General features: G+C 41.6%; 3 protein-coding genes across 5 annotated transcripts; 1 reads left to right on the top strand and 2 right to left on the bottom strand.

The window, feature by feature from the left end:
- Positions 1 to 1,547: 1,547 nt before the first annotated feature.
- Positions 1,548 to 3,798, bottom strand: gtsf1 (gametocyte specific factor 1). Of its 2 annotated transcripts, none has more exons than XM_076042498.1 (7): positions 3,642 to 3,798; positions 2,794 to 2,909; positions 2,575 to 2,681; positions 2,263 to 2,389; positions 2,097 to 2,180; positions 1,908 to 1,965; positions 1,548 to 1,815 (listed from the first exon to the last, which is right to left on the bottom strand). In XM_076042498.1, the coding sequence occupies exons 2-7, from the start codon at positions 2,888 to 2,890 to the stop codon at positions 1,752 to 1,754; spliced, it is 537 nt and encodes a 178-aa protein (XP_075898613.1). In that variant the 5' UTR covers positions 2,891 to 2,909; positions 3,642 to 3,798; the 3' UTR covers positions 1,548 to 1,751. The 2 variants fall into 2 exon arrangements, with proteins under 2 accessions (XP_075898613.1, XP_075898614.1); XM_076042499.1 differs by lacking the exon at positions 3,642 to 3,798 and adding an exon at positions 3,220 to 3,364.
- A 989-nt stretch (positions 3,799 to 4,787) lies between these two features.
- Positions 4,788 to 9,822, top strand: letmd1 (LETM1 domain containing 1). Its single transcript, XM_076042489.1, has 9 exons — positions 4,788 to 5,105; positions 5,700 to 5,854; positions 6,265 to 6,380; positions 6,505 to 6,587; positions 6,756 to 6,942; positions 7,366 to 7,467; positions 7,575 to 7,727; positions 7,827 to 7,923; positions 8,537 to 9,822. Exons 1-9 carry the CDS (start codon positions 4,990 to 4,992, stop codon positions 8,611 to 8,613), a joined length of 1,086 nt encoding a protein of 361 aa, XP_075898604.1. The 5' UTR covers positions 4,788 to 4,989; the 3' UTR covers positions 8,614 to 9,822.
- Positions 9,823 to 9,824: 2 nt separating this feature from the next.
- Positions 9,825 to 17,575, bottom strand: cd63 (CD63 molecule). Of its 2 annotated transcripts, none has more exons than XM_076042495.1 (8): positions 17,430 to 17,575; positions 16,371 to 16,459; positions 14,432 to 14,620; positions 14,174 to 14,248; positions 13,737 to 13,835; positions 13,491 to 13,634; positions 11,187 to 11,270; positions 9,825 to 10,250 (listed from the first exon to the last, which is right to left on the bottom strand). In XM_076042495.1, the coding sequence occupies exons 2-8, from the start codon at positions 16,434 to 16,436 to the stop codon at positions 10,185 to 10,187; spliced, it is 723 nt and encodes a 240-aa protein (XP_075898610.1). In that variant the 5' UTR covers positions 16,437 to 16,459; positions 17,430 to 17,575; the 3' UTR covers positions 9,825 to 10,184. The 2 variants fall into 2 exon arrangements, with proteins under 2 accessions (XP_075898610.1, XP_075898611.1); XM_076042496.1 differs by having other exon boundaries at positions 16,371 to 16,462; positions 17,430 to 17,562.
- Between the last annotated feature and the right edge of the window lie 2,361 nt (positions 17,576 to 19,936).

The following is a 19,936-nucleotide window of genomic DNA, read 5'->3' on the forward strand; positions in this document are numbered from 1 at the left end:
TGCGTGGTCATGCACTGAAAATGTGTGGAGACCCTCGGACAAGAAGAATGCCATGTTTAGAAAACCAGAGCAATAAACAGTCTCTGGTTTCTCTGAGCGGACAGAGGTGTGTCCAGCGCTTGTGTTCAGCTGCCACATGAACATGGTGAGTCAGATCTCACTGACACCCACATTTTGATCCACATAAGCCCTTTTGCCATGTCGCCACGGAAACTAAACCTCACTAACATGGATAGTTAAGCAAAGAGTTACTCTTTTTCGTGCTTAAAATGAAACAAGCATGCCTCATTACAAAGACTGAGTGGGGTGAAGTGAGTCCTGGACCAAGAGCCAAATTATGGGGTGACATATTGTAGAAATAAGCAATATGAAATGGTAAGTGTGATGAAATATAATATACATATATATATATATATATATATATATATATATATATATATATATATATATAAATATATATATATATATATACATATTATATAACCCATTAATGCTACGAAAGTGAAATTAATTTAGTATCCATTAATTTCATTATTTCTTGTAAATTGTTTCTGTCTCTCTTGACATACAATACCTACCAACAGGTCATGTGCAGACGACAGGACAAGCAGATAGACTGTGTGAACACATCTAGTAATAGTAACAACAAAAATAGGCAACACATGAACTCAGCCGCTAGACGTCTGCTGCATGCCATGAGAAACCTTTTTCATTTCTGTTGTAGTCTCTTTTCATGCTTTCATTACCTTCCTTTGTTATTTTTGCTTTTGCACTTCAAGTCTCATCATGCCTTTTATCTCACTGTTTAGTTTATCTTAATACTAGGTCATTCATTTGTTTCATTATTTTTTGTTTATCCAATACTTTTTTTTTATAATCACATACCATTTATGCTCTTATTGTCTTAAGGTTCCAGGTCGTGACCCCTGTCAGCATGGCTGCCCCCCCAAATGTGGTTCCTGCTCACCTTGATCTTCAATGCTCTGCCATGTCTCTTCAGGTGGGGGATTTTTTTCTTTTACTATTTTCTGTATGCTTTTGATTTGTGAATTGTGTTTGGTGCTGTTTACCTTGTGACAAACGCTAGAATAGAAATAAAAGTTTTGAATTGATGTTGATTCCCACAGTACCATTTCCCTGACCAACTCCTCCAACATCTAATTCCATTAGTCAGCTGCCACTCGTGCCAGAATAAAATTGCAATGCCCAGTGAGGCCACTTAAATACGATGAGACACAGGAAAACGTAAGATTCCAACATGCGACTAGACTCCTAGCAAACTACTGCCATCTAGTGTCTGTAAAGACAAAAGAACAAGCAAGAGGTGTTTTTTTTTTTTTAATCTAAAGTAATAATTAAATTATGTCTTCAGACAAAAAGAGATAGGAAAAAGCTAACAATACTAATTTAAGTCACACTCACAAAATTGTAATTTTTCCTGGACCATTTTCACCCTCACAACCCACTTTTTACATGTTTCTGGTCTTCTTTCAAATATGCTTCACACAAGTCTTTCAGACAGAATAACTTGGTCAACATTTATGACAAACATTTTGAAAAAACAACTTTTAATAAAATAACATGCAGCTGGGCTAGAGGACTGCAGTCAAACAATAAAATAGACGGTGACACAGGGACATCGACAAATTAAAAACTGTGCCTAAACTTGTGCCCCAACACTGTAAAAACAAAAAGTTGGCATTTTTAACTTTCCTTCTCACATTTGAGTACAGTGTGCATTACAAATCAGATCAAGGTAAGTTAGTGGGTGATCTGTAATGGGATCCAAAATTGTTGGTGGGCCTCGGCGCTTGACTGATGGAAATAAGAGGGGTAAAAATACAAGTTAGAAAAGTGAAATACGCAAAAAAAAAAAAATTTGCAAACATATGAAGTAGAACACTTACTTTCCACTGACTGATGAGTTCACACCCAATATAAATAGAGGAGCATTCTCTTCAATCTCTGCAAGGTTAAGAAGAAAAGAAAAAGAAAAAAAGAATTAACTTTAGGGAGTGTGTGTGCAAATTCACAAGCTATTGTATATTTCTTATAACACATTAATACAGTTTAAACACCGGGCTTAATAGTAGTACCTTCGTCCCAGTCCTCAGTCATGTCTGGGTTTACCCAGGTACTGACTGGAGGCTGCCAAGTCAGGTAACCACTATTGTCCCCACCTGAAGTGAGAGCATGGTTTAGAGTGGCCAGTGTTCAGTAGTGTTCATCACATGGCAACAAACAATAGACTGATAGTCTTACGATCTTCAGACTCTATGGTTCTCCTGTTGGGGCAACTTTCCAGGTGGGCATTAAACTGATGCTTCGGGAGCCGGTGGCGTGCATTGTAAGGGCAGATCTTTAACTCTTGGGCCAGTTTTGGGTGGTTCTAAGATGGTCAGAGACACACAAGAGAATTGAATTAAAAACAAAAGTTAATGAGATTTGCAAAAATAATAATAATAATAATAATTAAAAAAAAAAAAAAAGAACATTTACCTGGACATACATTCCTGCACTCTATTCAGAGGAAATATAGTTTGTTTAAGCATGTCTAAATAAAAAGTCCCCTACCTTGCCACACTTTATGAGATGGTACGGGAAACGGCTTGATCTGATATGGTGGCTCTTGTCGTAAGGGCACTGGAGAAGTTTGTCGGGGTCAGCGTTGTCTGTGTCATCTTAAAAAAAAAAAAAAAAAAAAAAATCAGAGGGAAAAATCTCAGAGACCTAAACTTTTAAGTGAGAGGCAACATAAATTGTTTTGATGATAAACGTATATTTTAACTTTACCGAATTGTTCTACGACTTTCTCCTCTTCTTGTGCCCTTCCAGCGGAAGCCGTCGCCTGTGGGCCGCAGGAGCTTCCAAATCGGAAGTTCGTGGCCATTTTAATCTCCGATGTCCGACTTGCTAGGGGAACAACAAGCAGAACACCAACTGTGGTTTTGTTTTTTATTATGACGCTAACAAGATTGAGTCCCGGCTGCAGAACCATGACATGAAATAAGTCTTAATACAATTAGTAAACAACAAAAACAAACAAACAAACAAAAAACCCCGCTTGGCTCCTTGCCATGTTTGGTAGTGAGCAAAGGCCCCAACTCACTAAAGTAGCGACTGGAAGTCAGTTAAATATCATCACATTAAATTTACTTGGTCCAAAAACTTTGTGATTGTTTTACATAACTATAGACTTTCGTCAACTTTTCACCTCACCTCCGAGTAACGTTCCTGAAAAACTTCTTCTTCTGGTGTGTTTTTTGGGCGGGCGGCTTTCTACCTTTTGCAAGAGTGTTAGCGCCACCTACTGGGCAAGGTTTAGCACGCGATCAGGCAGTTAGAGACGACTAAACTTCGTTTACTTCTATTCTAAGTATATTTTAAGGTTGCCCTCCAAAATGCAACCAGCAACGAACTGATGTATATGTTCGCGAGTGCGTGATGTGTGTAAAGTGAGAATAAAACGTTAAGAAAAGGGAACCTAAACCCAAGCGATGTTTTGAGGAAATGCGGATGTGTTTCCGATCGTTTACGAAGCTCGTTGTGTTTGCGGCAATCTCATTGGATTGGGTGTTGGGTAATTTGGGTAAATAGGGTAACTACTGTTGCGCCACACTTACTGTTGCGCCAAGGCTTACTGTTGGTCGAGTGTGGAGTCGATCTGGATCCGCTCGGCCTATGTTTGGCTGTCGCGGTCTTCCAAAGGAGGTCCTGAAAGGTCGGGGAAAACTTCCAAATGCACTGCTGCAGATCACAGGCCGGAATGCTGACAATCGGCCTTGCGCTAAAAAGAAAAGAAAAAAAAGAAGAAGAAGAAATAAATAAAAATAAAAAATAAAAAATGTTAAGGCAACAAAAAGTAAATTGAAAAAACAAACGACTAATAAAATTAACTAGATGAAGACGAAAACAAAAACGATAACGCAAAAACTAAACAAATGCTAAAACGTAACTGTGGTAAAAAGCTAGTTTAACAGTTCGGAAAGAGGCGGTGTCTCGCACTCCAAGAGCCAATGAGAAGGCGACACTCAAGACATCGAATGATGCATGGCGCGTTCCTAGTTCAAAAACTAGGTGTGAAATAAAAGAACAATAAAGACCCAAAACTGAGATTTTGGTGAGGGTCCAAGGTATAGTTAGACATTGGCCCGTACAAACACAGTCACAGCCACCTCACAATCCTAGAGCAGATGAAATCAATCACATACATTTACGTGACCTTAGTAAAGTTGTGGAGCAGTTTATGAAGATGAGACACAATGAATCTACATGTGTGTGTGTGTGTGTGTGTGTGTGTGTGTGTGTGTGTGTGTGTGTGTGTTGGGGAGTACATATAGACATGCATCAATGTGTAGTGTAGTGACCCCATAGCGGTTATAATGTGCTTATGGTAAAGCATGTAACATTGGTTTGAGGAAAAAAATAATACTTGTGGAATACATTAGATTTACTGATGGGTAATAATTCCCATCTGCACCCCTTGGAGTCAGTATGGCTCCACATCACTTTCATTGTCCTCATACTTTCCTTGAAAGGAATTTTTTTTAGATCAGTCAATTTTTATGTTCTAGGAGTGATTCAAAGTCCAATAATAACCAATTTTGGGGGATTGCTTCAGATATGTGACTTTGAGGTGTCACCGATGATGGGGTGGATAGAGTTTTGGAATGTCCTGCTGGGAACAATCGCCATGAAAGCGGCTTTGAGTCGGGACTATCCCCAACCCCCAAAAAGAATGAAAGAAAAAAAAAAAAGAAAGGAAGGAAGAAATCCGATTTCGCCTCTAGCTTTAGCATAAAATAGTTTGTCATGAAAAATAATTTCATGATATAATTGCCAAACACACCGTTCCTGTCAGACACGTTTTTCTTTTATTTTCTTTCGTCCATTGCAAAGGTTGGGTGTAGCCGCGGTGCATTTGAGCAGGAGCGGCCAGCGCGAAAACGTCTCTCCGCTGCTCAACCGGAAGTGTGTGTGCTGTCAAAAATGGCGCTGTCCTGTACGAGTTTGTGTAGCCGTCTGGCACTAGTGCGGCTCTGCGGTGTCAGGGCGAACGGGACTAGTAGCACTTTTCTCTCTCAACATACATCCTGTGTGTCCAGGTTTGGCTAAACCTCTTCAAGATGTTTTGTTTTTCGCTCGTGTGTGCTGCTTTGATGCTGTCTTGGTGGAAGTCGTGCTAGCGCTAGTAGCCGTCAAACAGGGTGACCAAATCCAGCCCTGGTTCCCCCAGAATATGTCCTTGTTTCTCGCCCTGTCTCGGGCCTCCTGTTTTTTTGTTTGTTGTTGTTGTTGTTTGTTTGGTTTTTTTTTTAAAGTGATTAAAATAATGAGCAAAACATTTTTCTGTTGTTAGAGAGGAGATATACTTTAGATTATTTTAAACATTGAGTGGAAACCTCCGAGTATCATTCGAGTCTCTCATTGCCCGTGTTTTCGGTCGTGAAATCATGGTCACCCTATTCTGATGTCTTGGCTGTTCGTTAACATCAGAAGATTACATCATTCTTAATTTCCAATTATGTGTGGTTGTTGTTGTTGTTTTAAATACTACATTACAGTGAACGACATCTGAAGATGTAGTTATTGCGATGCCATTAGGATTCGTTTCCTCACAGACGCTCCTTAGTTCGAGGAATTGGCCTTAATTTCTTCTTCTTTTACTTTTCTTCCCTTCTGTCCCGTTCATCCTACAGGTTCCCACTGTGCAGAAGCTACTCAGCATCTAAAGTCAGACATGGTTTTGGTCGATATGTTGGAGCCAAACTCCAGAAGTTAAATATCAAATATGAAGGGTTCCTTAAAAGAAGATTTCCTCGTTTTTTTGCTCTCTACCACACCTTTGTAGAAGGTAGAGCCCAGATCTTCACTTCTTCTCATCGTAATTCTGCCATACAATTCTCCATCTCTGAGTTCTTATTTGGTTTGTACATATGTAACGGTCTGTTGGCATTATTGTGTTGTGTTCCAGTGTACACTTAATGACAATTGGACTTTGAAAGTCCCCCTTTACATATTTCAGTAATAGCAACTGTTTAAATACTAAAGGATAATGTTTTTATTATATTTTATACTTGTTCAGCAAATTGATTGCATTGTGTGACTGAAAGTGTCTGCATCTGCGGCACATGCGTGCCAGAGAGCTCAAACCCATCAGATTCTTTTGGTTTGATTATTCTTTTCGTGTCAATGTTCCGCGTTTTGCTTCCTCCAAGATTAGTCGATGATGGACTGTAACCACTGTAATTCCCCCCTGGCCAGGCTTCAAGCTTTTGTACAGAGATGCCCAAGATGTGAGTAAGATCAAATCAAAGATGATCTCTGATGGAGTGCCTTTCCACGACCTGTCCTACAGAGAGATGGAGAAACTCAGACAGGTGAGGGCTTCCTTGTAGAGATAACATACACACGTCTATAAATACATATTGTTTTTACAGCATCAGAATTCTCCTCCCCTCGCTACTGTGTGTTTCAATCTCTTCTTTTTCATCTGTTCTGCAGTTCCGCAGAGATGTGATCAAGGCCACTCCACTGATGCTGATTACCATCCCTCCCTTTGCCAACTACCTGGTTTTTGTCCTGATGTGAGTTTCTAAACAATAACCATCTTCTCATTCCGGTTGGAATGTTCTCCTAAAAGTTCTTTAAACATTCTAAAATAAAACAATGTGTATATTTACTCATATTGCATGGCATCTTACTTTCATGCCTTCCATCGTGTCTCTGTTGCCATCTCTCCTTCTCACTACCAGGTACTATTATCCCCGCCAAGTCCTCATCCCTCACTTCTGGACTCCCAGCCAGAAGGTAGCATTTCGGGGAGTGTACCATTGTCTCAGGGCAGAGCACCACATGCCGGTGCTCCAAGGGATGCAGAAGACGAGCAGCCCAGTCCAAGATGGACACCTGCAGAATCGCCTTCAGCACCTGTGCGCTAAAGTAAGCCAGAGTTTGTTGAATCTTGTTTTCTTATCAGTCAACTGAGTTCCTTTGCTTTTTATCATGTTGTATCTTATTTTTGTTAAAGGGGTGGTTCAAACACAGGACCTCACTCCAAACTAGCCAGTGTGCTGCTGCTGCTGCTGCTGCTGCTAAATTATTCTCTCAAAATGTAATGCAATCGTTGCAATGCGGTGGTACTCTTATTTTGCATGTTATTCTATCAACACAGACATTTTCATTGATAGTCTGGCATTATTGTTTGTCGTGAAACCTCTTCTGATGCATCTTCATCAGTGATGCTACCAGAGGTCACCGGGTGTTTCGGGTACCCAGCTGAGGTTGATCAGGCTCATAACCCGTAATAATTACAGTTCCATCAAAAGTTGGGGACATTTTAAATAGACGTCTCTGTTTGTTTAGGTACAAAATGGAGAAAACCCGAAAGTGTCTGAGATCCTGGCTGTCCGGGGCCTGTTCTCTGGAAGCCCTCTTGGTATGAGGAGGATGAGTGTGGATCACATGGTCAGTCACAGCCCATTAGTCCTCCACACACTCATTCAAAAGGACACAAGGAATATTTACATTTAATGTTGGACCCTTTGTGTTTTCTGCTGTCCTGGTCCTCACAGAGACGCCTCAGCCCTCTGCTGTTCCTCACGCCACGCCTGCCGGCCTTCCTGATTGGCCGCCGCCTCAACAGCCACGGCCGGGAGCTGTTGCTGCTGGACCGGGCTCTCAGCCGGCTGGGCCCTCATCAGCTGGACGACTCGGAAGTGAGACAGGTCAGCTGCCCGGCGCGGCTCAGTTAGTTCCAGAGTCTCCTCTCCTGGAGCAGCGTTTTTTCTCACACTCACTCGGCTGCTCGTCTCCTCTCTGCTCAGGCCTGCTTCATCAGGGGGATCAATCCTGATAGTCTGAGTGGCGGCCAGTGTCGAGAGTGGCTCTCTCAGTGGCTCCAGGTGTCGTCCTCTTTGAAAGGTAATGTCTTTGTCACTGTGCTCCGTCTTTGACACCCTTGATAAACACATCAGTTTTCCTTCCAGCTGCATCAGCGGTTGCATTTTCTGCTGTTATCATAGCAGTGGAAAACTAAGAGAACTGCATTACTGGCTCCAGGCATTAAAACTGTACAGTTTTTGTCATGTACCAGTAACACTTCTGAGTGATCATCTATCTATCTATCTATCTATGGCTGTGTTCAGACTGCAGGTGAATCTGATTCAAATCAGATTCCTTCCCAAATTTTTAGGGCTGACTGTCCACACTGTTTTTTTAGCAGTTGTCCAAATGGGATGTGGCTCTGTTCAGACTGGGCCACATTATTGACCAATCTGACAGGTTGCTGTCGGAGCGGAGGCGTCATCGACCTCCTGAAGGTGGTTTCAATCCGTTTTGCAAAAATTGATTTCATGTGACTGTTCAAACTGCAAAAGCACCATCAGGTTTCAATCTGGATGGGCTGAAAATAGGATTTTGGCTGGCAGTCTGAACGCGCCCTGTCTGTCAGTCTGTCTGTCTATATATAGATATAAATATTAATCTATAGATCAATAGATTTTTGCTCAACTGCTCTTCTCTTGCTCTCTTGCAGAGTCGGAGGTGTCGCTGTTGTTACACAGCCTTGTGTTGCTCTCTGCCAACTACCCGACAGGCCCCAGCCAGCCCTGACTGGAATTCTGACCCGGATGCGCTCTAGTGGACGGCACAGGAATTCCTGACAATGACACACGTTTCATTTCATTCAGGAAATTTCTTTTTTTTTTTTTGCATGATTTTGAAGGAAGATGGGACTGCCTTGGCCCTTTACGAAGCAAGCTTGTCATGTACAAGACTTTTTATTTTAAAAGCCTTAGAACAAAAGTATTTGCCAAATAATTTCAATAACATTTCCAACAAACCCTGTTGACAGGAAACGGAGTGGGCTGTGTCTTCATCCCCGTGGTGTCCCAGAATCCCACTGGGCCGAGATGTTTTCAGAGCTCTCGTGTACTTCCAGAGGGACTTCAAACATATTGTGATGCACTGAATGACGCTGACTTTATATTATAATTACCTGTTGCTGTATACGAGGCGCTTTACCTCAGTGCAGTCTTGACAACTGTTTACAAAGCTAACAACTTGTGAGAGAATTACACAACAAGCGGGAAACAAAGAAGATGGAGGTCAGCAGTATATCGTGCACTGTTAATATTGTGCTGGTGGGCCGGCATAGACAATAGAGTGGTCACATTCCATTTAAAAAAGATAAGCCTGCGTTTATTTCAAGGAGTTCATACTTGCATCTCACAAGTACTGCATCTCATGGTTTTACCTCATCGTGTGCTGATATTATTTAACTGACTGGTCACCTGTTTAGAGGAAATGTCAGGAAGAGCGGAAACACGTGGTCCTATTTAATCCCTGAAAACTGGAAATCTAGTCCATTAGAAACGGATTAAAGACAAAATGACCTTTAAATTAAAGTTATCATGTGGGGTAATGGCAGTTTATACAGAGTGACACACCTGAAAAATAATGATATGATGGCACTTTATCATTGTAGATGTTTCATTTTCTCTGAGACTTTAAATAATATTTATTCTGCCTAAGAAATCTTCGAGCACAGAATTTCCAGTTTTGCAAATTTGAGATGAAGGGCAGTGCACTTTCTTCTGTTTGCGAGTGTTGTTGAGTGCAATGTTGGAACAGTTTGACTATCGATACAACTTGAATATTGGCTTCAGGGGTTCTTTTTTTTTTCTCTCTCTGCGCTTTGCTTTGTGGTTACTTGTGAAACGAGCTATGAATGTGGTTTGCTGTGCCAATATTGTTTTCTTTGTTGTAGATCCCTTGTCTGCTTGTGTTGCAACAGATCCAATAAAAAGAGTCAGACCCAGGTGTAAATTAAAGTTAAATCTTTAATAAAAATAGGAACTCCGAACCAAAACAAAAACGTGACCTCAAGCCAAAACAGATTGTAAAAGTGTCAAAAGATGAAGCACAGTACGAAAATGCTAAATATTCTGGCAACCAACAAGAAGGTTTAATTATCATGACAGAATCCCTAGACGTTTGTTTTCAAAGCCATTACTGTTTATGAACGAAGTCTATGAACTAAAATCCAAAGTCATTACAATTGGAAATAGGTTGTTCTGAATGAGTTTCCAAAGTACAGAGATAAACGCGTTGAAACTTTCCCAAAATGGGCACTCCCATGGAGTGATGCGGGGAAAAAACAGAGTTGGTGTGAGACGTCACAATCACATGACTTCATATCCGCTTCGGATTCCTCTCATCAGCAAGCAGGCAAACACAATGCCCATTATCTGAAAGCACAATCGCGACAGAGAAAACGCATTAGGACTTGGAGGACATGAAAGTGTTTGTTCTCAACCTCGCTTTCCCACGCAGGAAGAAGAGAGAAGGGGGAAAAAAAAAAAACTAGTAATGGATCCAGCAGAACAGTGTGGTTCACACTGCTGAGTCGGAGTGAGTCAGCTGAGAGTGAACGCAACTCCAACAATGGCGATCTGAGCTGAACAAAGAAAACATGGTAGCAGCCAGCCTTCCCTTTTCTCGTCATGTGATTTTAACCACAAAGGAGCCGACCACACGTCGCATCATTTCCTGATCAGTTACAGCGACGTTTCAACAGGCCGGCGCTCCACAGCAGAGGCCACTGCAGAGAATCTGCTTGGCTTCTCTCGGAGAGCGACAACATTTCAAAGTATTCCGAGAAACAAAGTTTATCTACGGTGACCAAAGAGAATGTAACAAAAAAAAAAAAACTCAGGCAGGAAGTAAGTTTCTTCCTCTAACGCAGCTCTGCACAGGGATCCTCAATTGTTTGTGGGTGTCATTTTTCACACAACAGTTTGTGCCTGTTAGTGTGAAAAGCAACACTGAGTCAGTCTCTGATTCTGAGCTCAACCCTTGGTCGACCTGCGTGGAATTTGTTTTTAATTACGAGTAATCTTAAAAAAAAATAAAAAAATAAAAGACCATCATCATGTTAAAAAAACAAAACATTTGTAACCCCAACAGGTCTTTGACTTTTTTTTTTTTTTTTACTGCCCTGTGGCTTTGACGTCATCGGTAAATATTAGCCTCAAGCCTTGTTGACCACGTGGGCTGAAATACACAAGTACGTACGACGACGATGACAGCAGCACGAGAGGAGCAAACAGAGCCGCCGGGAGCCGCCGCGCTTGTCAAGATTTGTTGAACACACCTGACTTTGCATAAAAGAGTCGCTGACGTACCTGCAGGAAAGCGATAACCAGAGCTGCGACAATCACCCACTGGAGGTTCTTCTTCAGTAGCTCCACCACGGCGTCATGACAACCCTGAGGGGACACAAAATGAGCGACAACACGGAGTCAGTCGGCAGTGCACACCTTGCGTGTTTGTTATGGTTGACGGCAAACAGTGACTTTTGGCTGACGCTCTCTTTCAGCCGGTGTCCGGCTGCGACCACGCCCCAAAGAACCGTATCGGGTCGGCATAAAAATGAACAAATATTTGAGTTATGTTAGTCAGAGGTTTTGAGCAAACTATGGCGTCAGTCTTTTTTGAATAGTTTGTGTGGGCTCCTGTTTGTCTCCAAGACAATAGCATATAATAATAATAATGGTAACAGAGGGAAGGAAGATAAAAAAAAAACTTGAAAATATTCAAGTTGCCTTCACTTTGAAGACGGCAACGACTTGGACAGCTTGGAACCTTCACAGAAGAAACCCTGAATCTCTTCACGCTATTCACTTGTGCCTTACAGCAGCAGCTTCCACACTGAGGTCCGCCAATGTTGCGATGGGAAAGTGTTGACTGACTCCGACATTTCTCGTGAAGACCTGCACGCCATCGACAAACGCACCGTGACTCCTTGCTTTTATGTAACGATCCGACCGATCCCAATCTTTACAAGGACCAACGATGCAAATACAACATGGAGTGCGCAGTGCCAAACCCTCTGGAGAGGTGCAGCTACCGACCACAAAAAACTCCACTGTGTGCTTTGGTCTTGATAAAGAGATTCAATATTGACAGATTTGGCATAATCAGTCATCTGCTGAGCAGGCTGCTGCTGTTCACTGTGTCAGAGAACACAAGAGTGACAGCAACAGGAAGTTGTGTGTGGCGCGGCTGCAAACGTGTGACAGGCTGCAACTTGTAACCTGTGACTGCTGCAGGTCCCTCTGGCTATTTATATGATCATACCGCTAACTCAGTAGGAGCTGGAGCTGGAGCTGTTAGCCTAGCATTGGTACAGCTGATGGAGGCCTGCCAAGAGTGAGACCTCCCACCAGAGAGTGAGACACATCAGGCAGTGGAGCTCCCTGTGACCAGACCTTGCCCTGCAAACTAGAGGGGACAGAGATGTGTTTGTGAAAACTAATGCGGGTAAATGGCCATAGGCATAACTTTTCAGGTCAGCTGCCTCTGCCTATTTTACGCTCCTATTGCATCCATGGACACGGGTTGTTTCAAGCGTCAGCATCAGAACTCAGGCATCAGTCACTTGAGAAGTAGACGGACTGAGACGGTTTGAAAAAAAGAAATCAGCAGAAAATTGAAATTTGGAATCAAGAACTTTCACTTTCACTACCAGTCAAAGGTTTGGACACCTTCTCATGCAATTTCTTTTTTTTTTTTTATCTTTACAACTCTCTACACTGCAGATAGAGACTGAAGTCATTACATATATGAGCAAGATATATGTAACTACGCAGCAAAGAAAAACATGTTAAATAACTTTAAATATGCTTTTTATGAAAGGCGGCTATTCTGAAGAATTTCAATATAAAACGTGTTTGAGTTATTAGACACTTTTATTGTTTCCTACATAATTCCATGTGGGTTCATACGTAGTTTTGATGCCTTCAGTGAGAAAGTGCCACGTCAACAGTCACGAGAATGAAAGAAAAGACATTCATTCTCAGGGTGTGTCCAATCTTTGGACTGCTGGTGTAATTCTGTTACAACTCAATTGTTCAACTGGTGCGTCTTGGTTATTCGTCTCACTTCAGAGGTGAAGCTTCCTTGAGCTTGAATTTATTTGCATTTGTATTGAATAACTGATATGTAGTCAGACGGACGGATTTTCTCAACAGGAGCGACTTGAACACATGTCACTGCCTGGTAGACATCTGGCTAATTTAATAATTTACTCATCCAGTCAACCACCGGTCAAAATGCAAAGCCTGCGCAGGCTCAGGCGTAGGTTGATGTGGCCACTCATTACAGATGAATCTAGAGCCGCAGCCGGCGGGAGAGAGGATTTTAATTCTGCCGTTTTGTTCTCTTTAAAGTTCTAAATGTTGAACCTTCTCCAGCAGACCCCCTCTGTCATAGAGGAAACCATTGAACCGCAGCAACCTGCCTTCATGTTTGTTCACTGTCTGAGCATTAACAGCGTCCGTTGACCATTTTACACATTGAGTTTTTAAACTCATTCTTTGAGGTTTGGGGGTGGGTGGGTGGTTGGTGGGGGGGTTGGATTTTAAAACACACACACACACACACACAAAAAGGCAACGCAACATCACGACTAAAGTTGCTGGCTTTACCTTCTGGTAAACTTTGCTTGCGTCCAACATGGCGTTCGACCCACAAGATGTGGTCACATTAAGACAGCAGGAGTCAGGCACAGAGTTTCCTGTGGGCGTGAAGTTCCTCCAGTCAGCAGAGCTGTTCACACCACAGCAATGCATCTGGAAGAAGCAAAAGACTCACGTTTAAGAAAGCACACAGTAAAAGATGGCGTCCATGCAGCAGTGACTCAGCTGATAACAGGAGAGGCTGGAGGAACTTACATCCATCTGCATTTTGTCCACAGTCTCCTTGAATTCAGCCGAGCCATTCTTGTAGCTGGAGATCATTTCAGTGAGACTGTCCTGCACCACTGTTGACAGCTAGATGAGACAAAGACAAAGGGGAAATTCTGGAAAAACACAGCAATGCAGGCAAGTCCCCGTGAGTTTCTTCCCGAGAGCTGTAACCATCCTGAGTTTCTCTCTTATTTAGAACCTTTTAACACTTTAATATTTATTGTTTTTGGAATTTAACCTTAAAGATTTCTTGTACATAGAGTCATTGCACTTTAAAAAAAACAACAAAAAAACTGTCTTTCTCTCTTTTAAACTGTCTGACTGCACTGAAGGGGGGAAGCTTTTCAGTTTCGTTATACATTGTATGATGACAATAAAGGACTTTTTGATTCTGATTCTGATTCTGATGAGACTCAACTCACTTTGTTTCTGAAGACGTATCCAGCGATGGCAGCACCAATCTCAACGATGATGATCAACGACAGCAGGACGGCAAACTAAGGGCAAATCACAACAGTAACCAACACTGACTGCCATCACCAATATACTAACACAGTGTTGCACAGTGCGGTTCAATAATAATCCCTCCTCCATATTTCCACACGCCAAGTTAATTCAACATTAGCATTAACATGGTGTGCTTTAAAAAAAAAAAAAAAATGTCAGGCAGGCTTAGTTACCATGGTAACCATGCAGTAGTTCTCCTTCCAGGCGCCGCAGCAGCCAAAGAAGGCGATGAAGAAAATGACCACGCCGACCCCGATGAGGACGATGGGGCCGCCGGAGGCCGAGGCGTCGTTGATCATGAAGGTTTTGTGCAGGGCGACTTGAACCAGGATGCCGACAACAATCAATGCAAGGCCACACAGCTGCGGAAAGAAGGGGATAATTAGACTGAGGTCAAATCTGTTTCATCGTATTTGCTCTCATGTAGATTTCTGAGCTTGCTGAGCCTGCGAGAAGAAAACTCAACCTGAAAGTCAATATTTATTCTTCTGTTCACCAAATGAAGTCATTTCCTTTGAATGCTGGGTTGGGAAAATGAACACTGAAATTATTGGTTATTGATCCGCTCATGTTTCACAATGAATTGTTTTAGGATGCCGCCAATGTGGGTAATTAAAACTGCTTTTCCCCGCTGTTCTCTGCAGCTCATAGTTCCAGCTAATACAAACTAAAAGAAGACTACAAATCCATAGCGATGCTGTGGGTCCATCTGCAGCCTTGATGGCAGAGGAGCCCTGTTTGCTTTGTCATTAATGTCCGGCTTGAGGGCCTCACCTTGTTGGGACTGCCAATTTAAATATTTGATCAAGAGTCAAACAGGCACATGTTGATTGATCCACAAAACAAACAAAGGCGTGATAAAGGGCAAGCAAACGAGCCACAGATGATCTCATCCATAAATTACAGAATGTATTTATAGTTAATTCAATATTATAACAATTCAATAAATTGTTAATTAAATAAAAATAATAATAAGAATAATAATAGTAATGCTAATGAAATTCAAAATGGTTAAATAGTGACATCAGAAAGCATGTAAATTAAGAATATCAGTGAGAGAAAAATTGCTATTTAAATACGTCATCTCTCATAATACTAAATAATGAGCAGAACACTCACTACTGTTTTCAAAGACATGCTTTTGTGAGCTGGAACTGGTTAGGTGGATGTTAACAATCTGAGGACAAACGTTTTGACCCAGTTCTTACATAAGCAGAGTTTACAGTTGATGTTTAACCAATTTAAAGTAATAAGAAAAGTTGGCAAGTGGCAGAGTGGGGTTTTATAGAGAACCTTTAGCCTACAACTCTATAGCCACTAAACCCTGCGGTGTTCGCAGCACTGAGGTCAGAGCTGAAATAAAAGCCATAAGACCTTGACTGTACAAATCACATGATAGCTTTAGAAATCTGGTCATGAGGGCCGCATTCCAATCAAGACTTCCTGCTGCCGAGCCGAGCGAAGCCAAGCGCCGAGTCAAACACACACAAATACGCTAACAAGTGAGGGGGTGGGGGGAAGGCCCAGCAGTTTGCATCCGGGTGAGATAAGGGATAGTCCAGGATATTTGACAACCTTGCTGTTTGTTGTTGTACCTCCATGTTTTCACAAATGCATCTTTAAGCAAACACGAGAGAGAGAGAAAGAGAGAGAGCCTCCGTCTCCCATGACACTGGGCGGATGGAGCAAGCTGCTGGTGTACCTGCACACCACTGACTTCACCATTAGCAGCTTTGACTGATCAATATTGTGTAGAAAGTTGATTTTTTACTCTTTCTCCAAGATGTCAGTTTACCTACAGAAAACAAATAACACCTGTTTCCTGTTTTTTAACTTCCTCTGCCTCTTGAACACTGTGCTAGAAAAGCGCTATATAAATCTAATCCATTATTATTACTGATAATAATAATACATTTTATTTATAAAGCACTTTTCATAATAAAATCTCAAAGTGATACAGATAAAAACAAAATAAAGAAGAAAACAGTGCAAATCAACACATGTAAAACTTGATAGTCACTCAGAGATTATTATTATTATTTCTCCTTTGTGTACCTACTTTCATGGCGAGGCACCGTCACCATTACGTGCAACCACGTTCAGTTTACTCACCCAAAAGATGAAGTTGAAGAAAAAGAGCAAGAACTTGACGAGCTTCATCCCCCCTTCGACACCCATGGCTGATCGGGAATCGGTTTGTGCTGCTGAATCCAAAGCAGGTCGTCAGTAAACTCGCATTTTTATTGTTTCTTTAAAAAAAAATAATTATATATATATATATATGTAAAGCCAAAATGAGTCGCATCGAGTGGGAACGTCTGAGTCACTTTGAGGAGGAACCTGCTGGTTAACGAACGCTGACCGTAAAAAGCCTGGGGAAAGCCATCTGTTTTATTTATCATTTATTTATCTCTCTCTCTCTCTCACACACACACACACACACACACACACACACACACACACACACACACACACACACACACACACACACACACACACACACACACAGTGTTAGTGCGGAAATCCCCGTAGAATTTAGCCGACTAATATCTTTAGAGAAATACACCTAAAAAAAAAAAAACAAAAAACAAAAACAAAAAACAAAAGCAAAGCTGAGCCACGAACTGAAACCGTAAACACCGAACGGAGCTTCTTGGTTCTTCAATTCATCGGCAATGAGCTAAAGAAGCTCTTCTCGGACATCTACTTCGTGTTTTCGATGCCATAAATGGCTCCCGAGGTGTCGTGGAGCGACGGGAGGGAGCTGCCCTGCTGCCCCGCTTTATCACTGTGGTCATGTTTGGTCACAACAGCCGCTTTGTCGCAAGCAAATCACATTAACTTCCCCCACCATCAAGGCGCTTTCCCCGCAAATCGAGTTAGTCAAAGCTAAACAACGTAATTCATCCCCAACGAAAACATCGAACCACACACGGGCACGTTTTCTCCGGAGACAGACAGCTGACAGAGACGATCTTTGGGTTGTTGTTTTTTTGGCAAATTTTTCTTTTCTTTCTTTCCCCCCCCCCCCCCCCCCCCCCCCCCCCCAACACTTTTGGATCGGAAACAGACTCACTTAGCGCTACGTCGAATAAACAACAAATGGGTGAATAAATAACGCCATGTTAGGAACGAGAATGGCTTTGCAAGTGTTTCGGGGCTCTTACCGACCTTAGAAGAGAAGAGTTCTAATCCAGAAACGACAGCCAAAGACGCCCAAGTGTGTGTGAGTGACCAAACTTTTGCCGTTAGGAGTCCCTCCCTCGCGACTCCATCACCTCCCACCTGCACCCAGTGGCTCTACTGATGCCTTCACGGTCCTGTCGGTAAAACCATTACCGTCTGGAAAGCTAACTTAATCGTGATCGGAACTAATTGTTCTTCTACTTTCTTCTTATTCCATTCGAACGCTTTGTCGCCAACACGTTCAATTTATTCAGGGCATTTGTGTTATTATTTAAAATATTGAAGAAAAAAGATGAAATGTATATTCCTACTTTTACTACTTCTTCTTCTACTACTACCACTACTAACTACTGCTGCTACTGCTACTGCTACTACTACTACTACAACTAATAATAATAATAATAATAATAATAATAATAATAATAATCATAATCATAATAATAATAATAATAATGATACAACTCCCCTAATATATTTTTCAGCACATGCAAAGTTAAATCTTATTTACAAATTTTCAGTGTTCATTCATAGTTTCCGCTACTTCCAGCCTGCCTGCATATCGTTCAGTTTTAAAGCTTTTCGGCGTCCTCATTCCCACCCGTAATTTCTTCAGAAATGACCATTTCTAGTTCTACACTGTTACTCCAATTTGGACCACAATCCGCACACCAGTGTCCAGTCCATAAAGGTTAATCCCCAAGCACAAGTCCATATGCTGGGACAGCCCTGGATTGATTCAAGTTTTTAGTGTGTCGGCTACACACTCTCCAAAACAGGGCACCAGGCTGGTGACTCCAGTTTGCTACAGTGTGTTGGTCTCATAGTGTCAAAAATGTGAACAGCATGAAGAGGATACACACTGACTCTGAAGATAAGAGTGTGTTGCAACAGTTACTGAAACACTCAACACTTGGACAGTTTAGAGAAGGTCAAGTAAGGCTGACTGGTGTATTTTAGGTGAGTTCTAAAATTTGATCTGGAGGCCAGATACCCTCAACTATTTGTGAGTAGTGTATGCCAACTCTCTTGCATGTACATTGTACATAGAAACAAAGACAGAAGCTCCTAGGAGGTAGATTTAAGTAGAATTTGAAGAATTTAAGCACAAAGAAGAAGAAATTACATTCCAAGTAGGGAACTATTCATCACTGGGAACCACGCAAAATACATATTTGCAGGAAAACTTGCCCAGAGTGTCTGCTGGGATTGGCTCCAGCAACTCCTGCAACCCTGAGCGCAGAAGAAGCAGTGATAGAAAATGGATGGATGCATGGATGGATGGATGGATGGATGGACATTAAATTGTCAAACAGCAGACATATTGTGTTGCCACTGTCAAATGTCCTTGTAGGGGCAGATGAGTGAGAGCTGTGTGAGTAATGGAGCGAGTGTAGGAGCGAGGAGGAGGGAGTTGATGGAGGTGTGAGTGAGGGACAATTAGCTGTAGGAGATTAGTCATACACACACACACACACACACACACATTTTTGCCTCCAGTCACAAGATTTGAATTCCTCTCTGGAAAGTCCAGTGAAATTTAAAGAAGATATCCTCCACTAAATGGAACTCGGCTTCGCTTCAGGGATGTGACAATCAGTGTGACTTTAACTTTAATGCCAAACACAACTGCCCTTAGTTTTATTGAGCGAAATTTCCTTAATGTGCAAACTTGACCTCATACTTGAAGGGTTTTAACTGAAGGTGCTTTACAGTGTTTTCATATGTGAGTTGATTTTTATATAGGTTCTTCATCATTAATTGAGATAGTCGATTGGCTCACATGGCGAATACTTAATGGTCACATTGTCATGGTCACTGAATTTCAAAACATTTATTATATGTTGTATTAATACCACATGGTTCAAAACGAATCTTCATCCTGGTGGACCAGTCTGTATCATTTTAGATGGTACGATATCTACTCTTTTGTTTCTAAGTTTTTATTTTATTTTATGAGCTTTTATACAGAGGTTAGACCAGAGGTGGGCCAACCTTTTGACTGGTGCGGCCACAATGGCGTCTGAAATGTGACACAGAGTGAAAAGCTCTGGCATTCCATGGCTGGATATAACCCAATAAAGAGAACACTTACCTCATTGCTTTAAACAGAGGAGGAAAAAATAAAATAAAATAAATAAGTGTGTACAGTTTTCCCACAGTTCAGCATTGTTTAAAATGGCTACTTTAGTTGTCATAGGAGACAATCCAGTGCGTCAGAGTTTCCTTGAAGTGACCACATTCTCCTACGTTTCCCCTTTCACACATTGAGAAACATCCTTTGAGTATTTTTTTTTTCTTGAGAAATGTTTTGCGTAACACACTTTTTTTAAAGAATGATATTTTACACAAAACTCTTTACATTTGTTGATTTTGAAAAACCCAGATTGTTAAATGAATATTAAGATACTTTGCTGGGGTGTGTATTCATAAACCTTTTTTTTTTTATGTACCTGGGATGATTTTTCTATTTCTGTGAAGGTCAGAGAGGTCAA

The sequence above is a fragment of the Nelusetta ayraudi genome, unplaced genomic scaffold (genome assembly GCF_046127955.1).
Source record: "Nelusetta ayraudi isolate G7.1 ecotype Tasmania unplaced genomic scaffold, CSIRO-AGI_Nayr_v1 ptg000070l, whole genome shotgun sequence".
Classification (NCBI taxonomy): domain Eukaryota; kingdom Metazoa; phylum Chordata; class Actinopteri; order Tetraodontiformes; family Monacanthidae; genus Nelusetta; species Nelusetta ayraudi.

Coding starts and splice junctions, on each gene's coding strand:
- gtsf1 (XM_076042498.1), bottom strand. CDS start 2,890: ATGGCCACGAACTTCCGATTTGGAAGCTCCTGCGGCCCACAGGCGACG. Junction 2,390..2,574: donor ATCTCATAAAGTGTGGCAAG/GTAGGGGACTTT, acceptor TGACCATCTTAG/AACCACCCAAAACTGGCCCA. Junction 2,181..2,262: donor AACCATAGAGTCTGAAGATC/GTAAGACTATCA, acceptor CTCTCACTTCAG/GTGGGGACAATAGTGGTTAC.
- letmd1 (XM_076042489.1), top strand. CDS start 4,990: ATGGCGCTGTCCTGTACGAGTTTGTGTAGCCGTCTGGCACTAGTGCGG. Junction 5,855..6,264: donor CTACCACACCTTTGTAGAAG/GTAGAGCCCAGA, acceptor CCCCCTGGCCAG/GCTTCAAGCTTTTGTACAGA. Junction 6,588..6,755: donor TACCTGGTTTTTGTCCTGAT/GTGAGTTTCTAA, acceptor TCTCACTACCAG/GTACTATTATCCCCGCCAAG.
- cd63 (XM_076042495.1), bottom strand. CDS start 16,436: ATGGGTGTCGAAGGGGGGATGAAGCTCGTCAAGTTCTTGCTCTTTTTC. Junction 11,271..13,490: donor CAAGCAAAGTTTACCAGAAG/GTAAAGCCAGCA, acceptor GTGTCCCCTCAG/GGTTGTCATGACGCCGTGGT. Junction 10,251..11,186: donor TGGTTATCGCTTTCCTGCAG/GTACGTCAGCGA, acceptor TTGTGCTTTCAG/ATAATGGGCATTGTGTTTGC.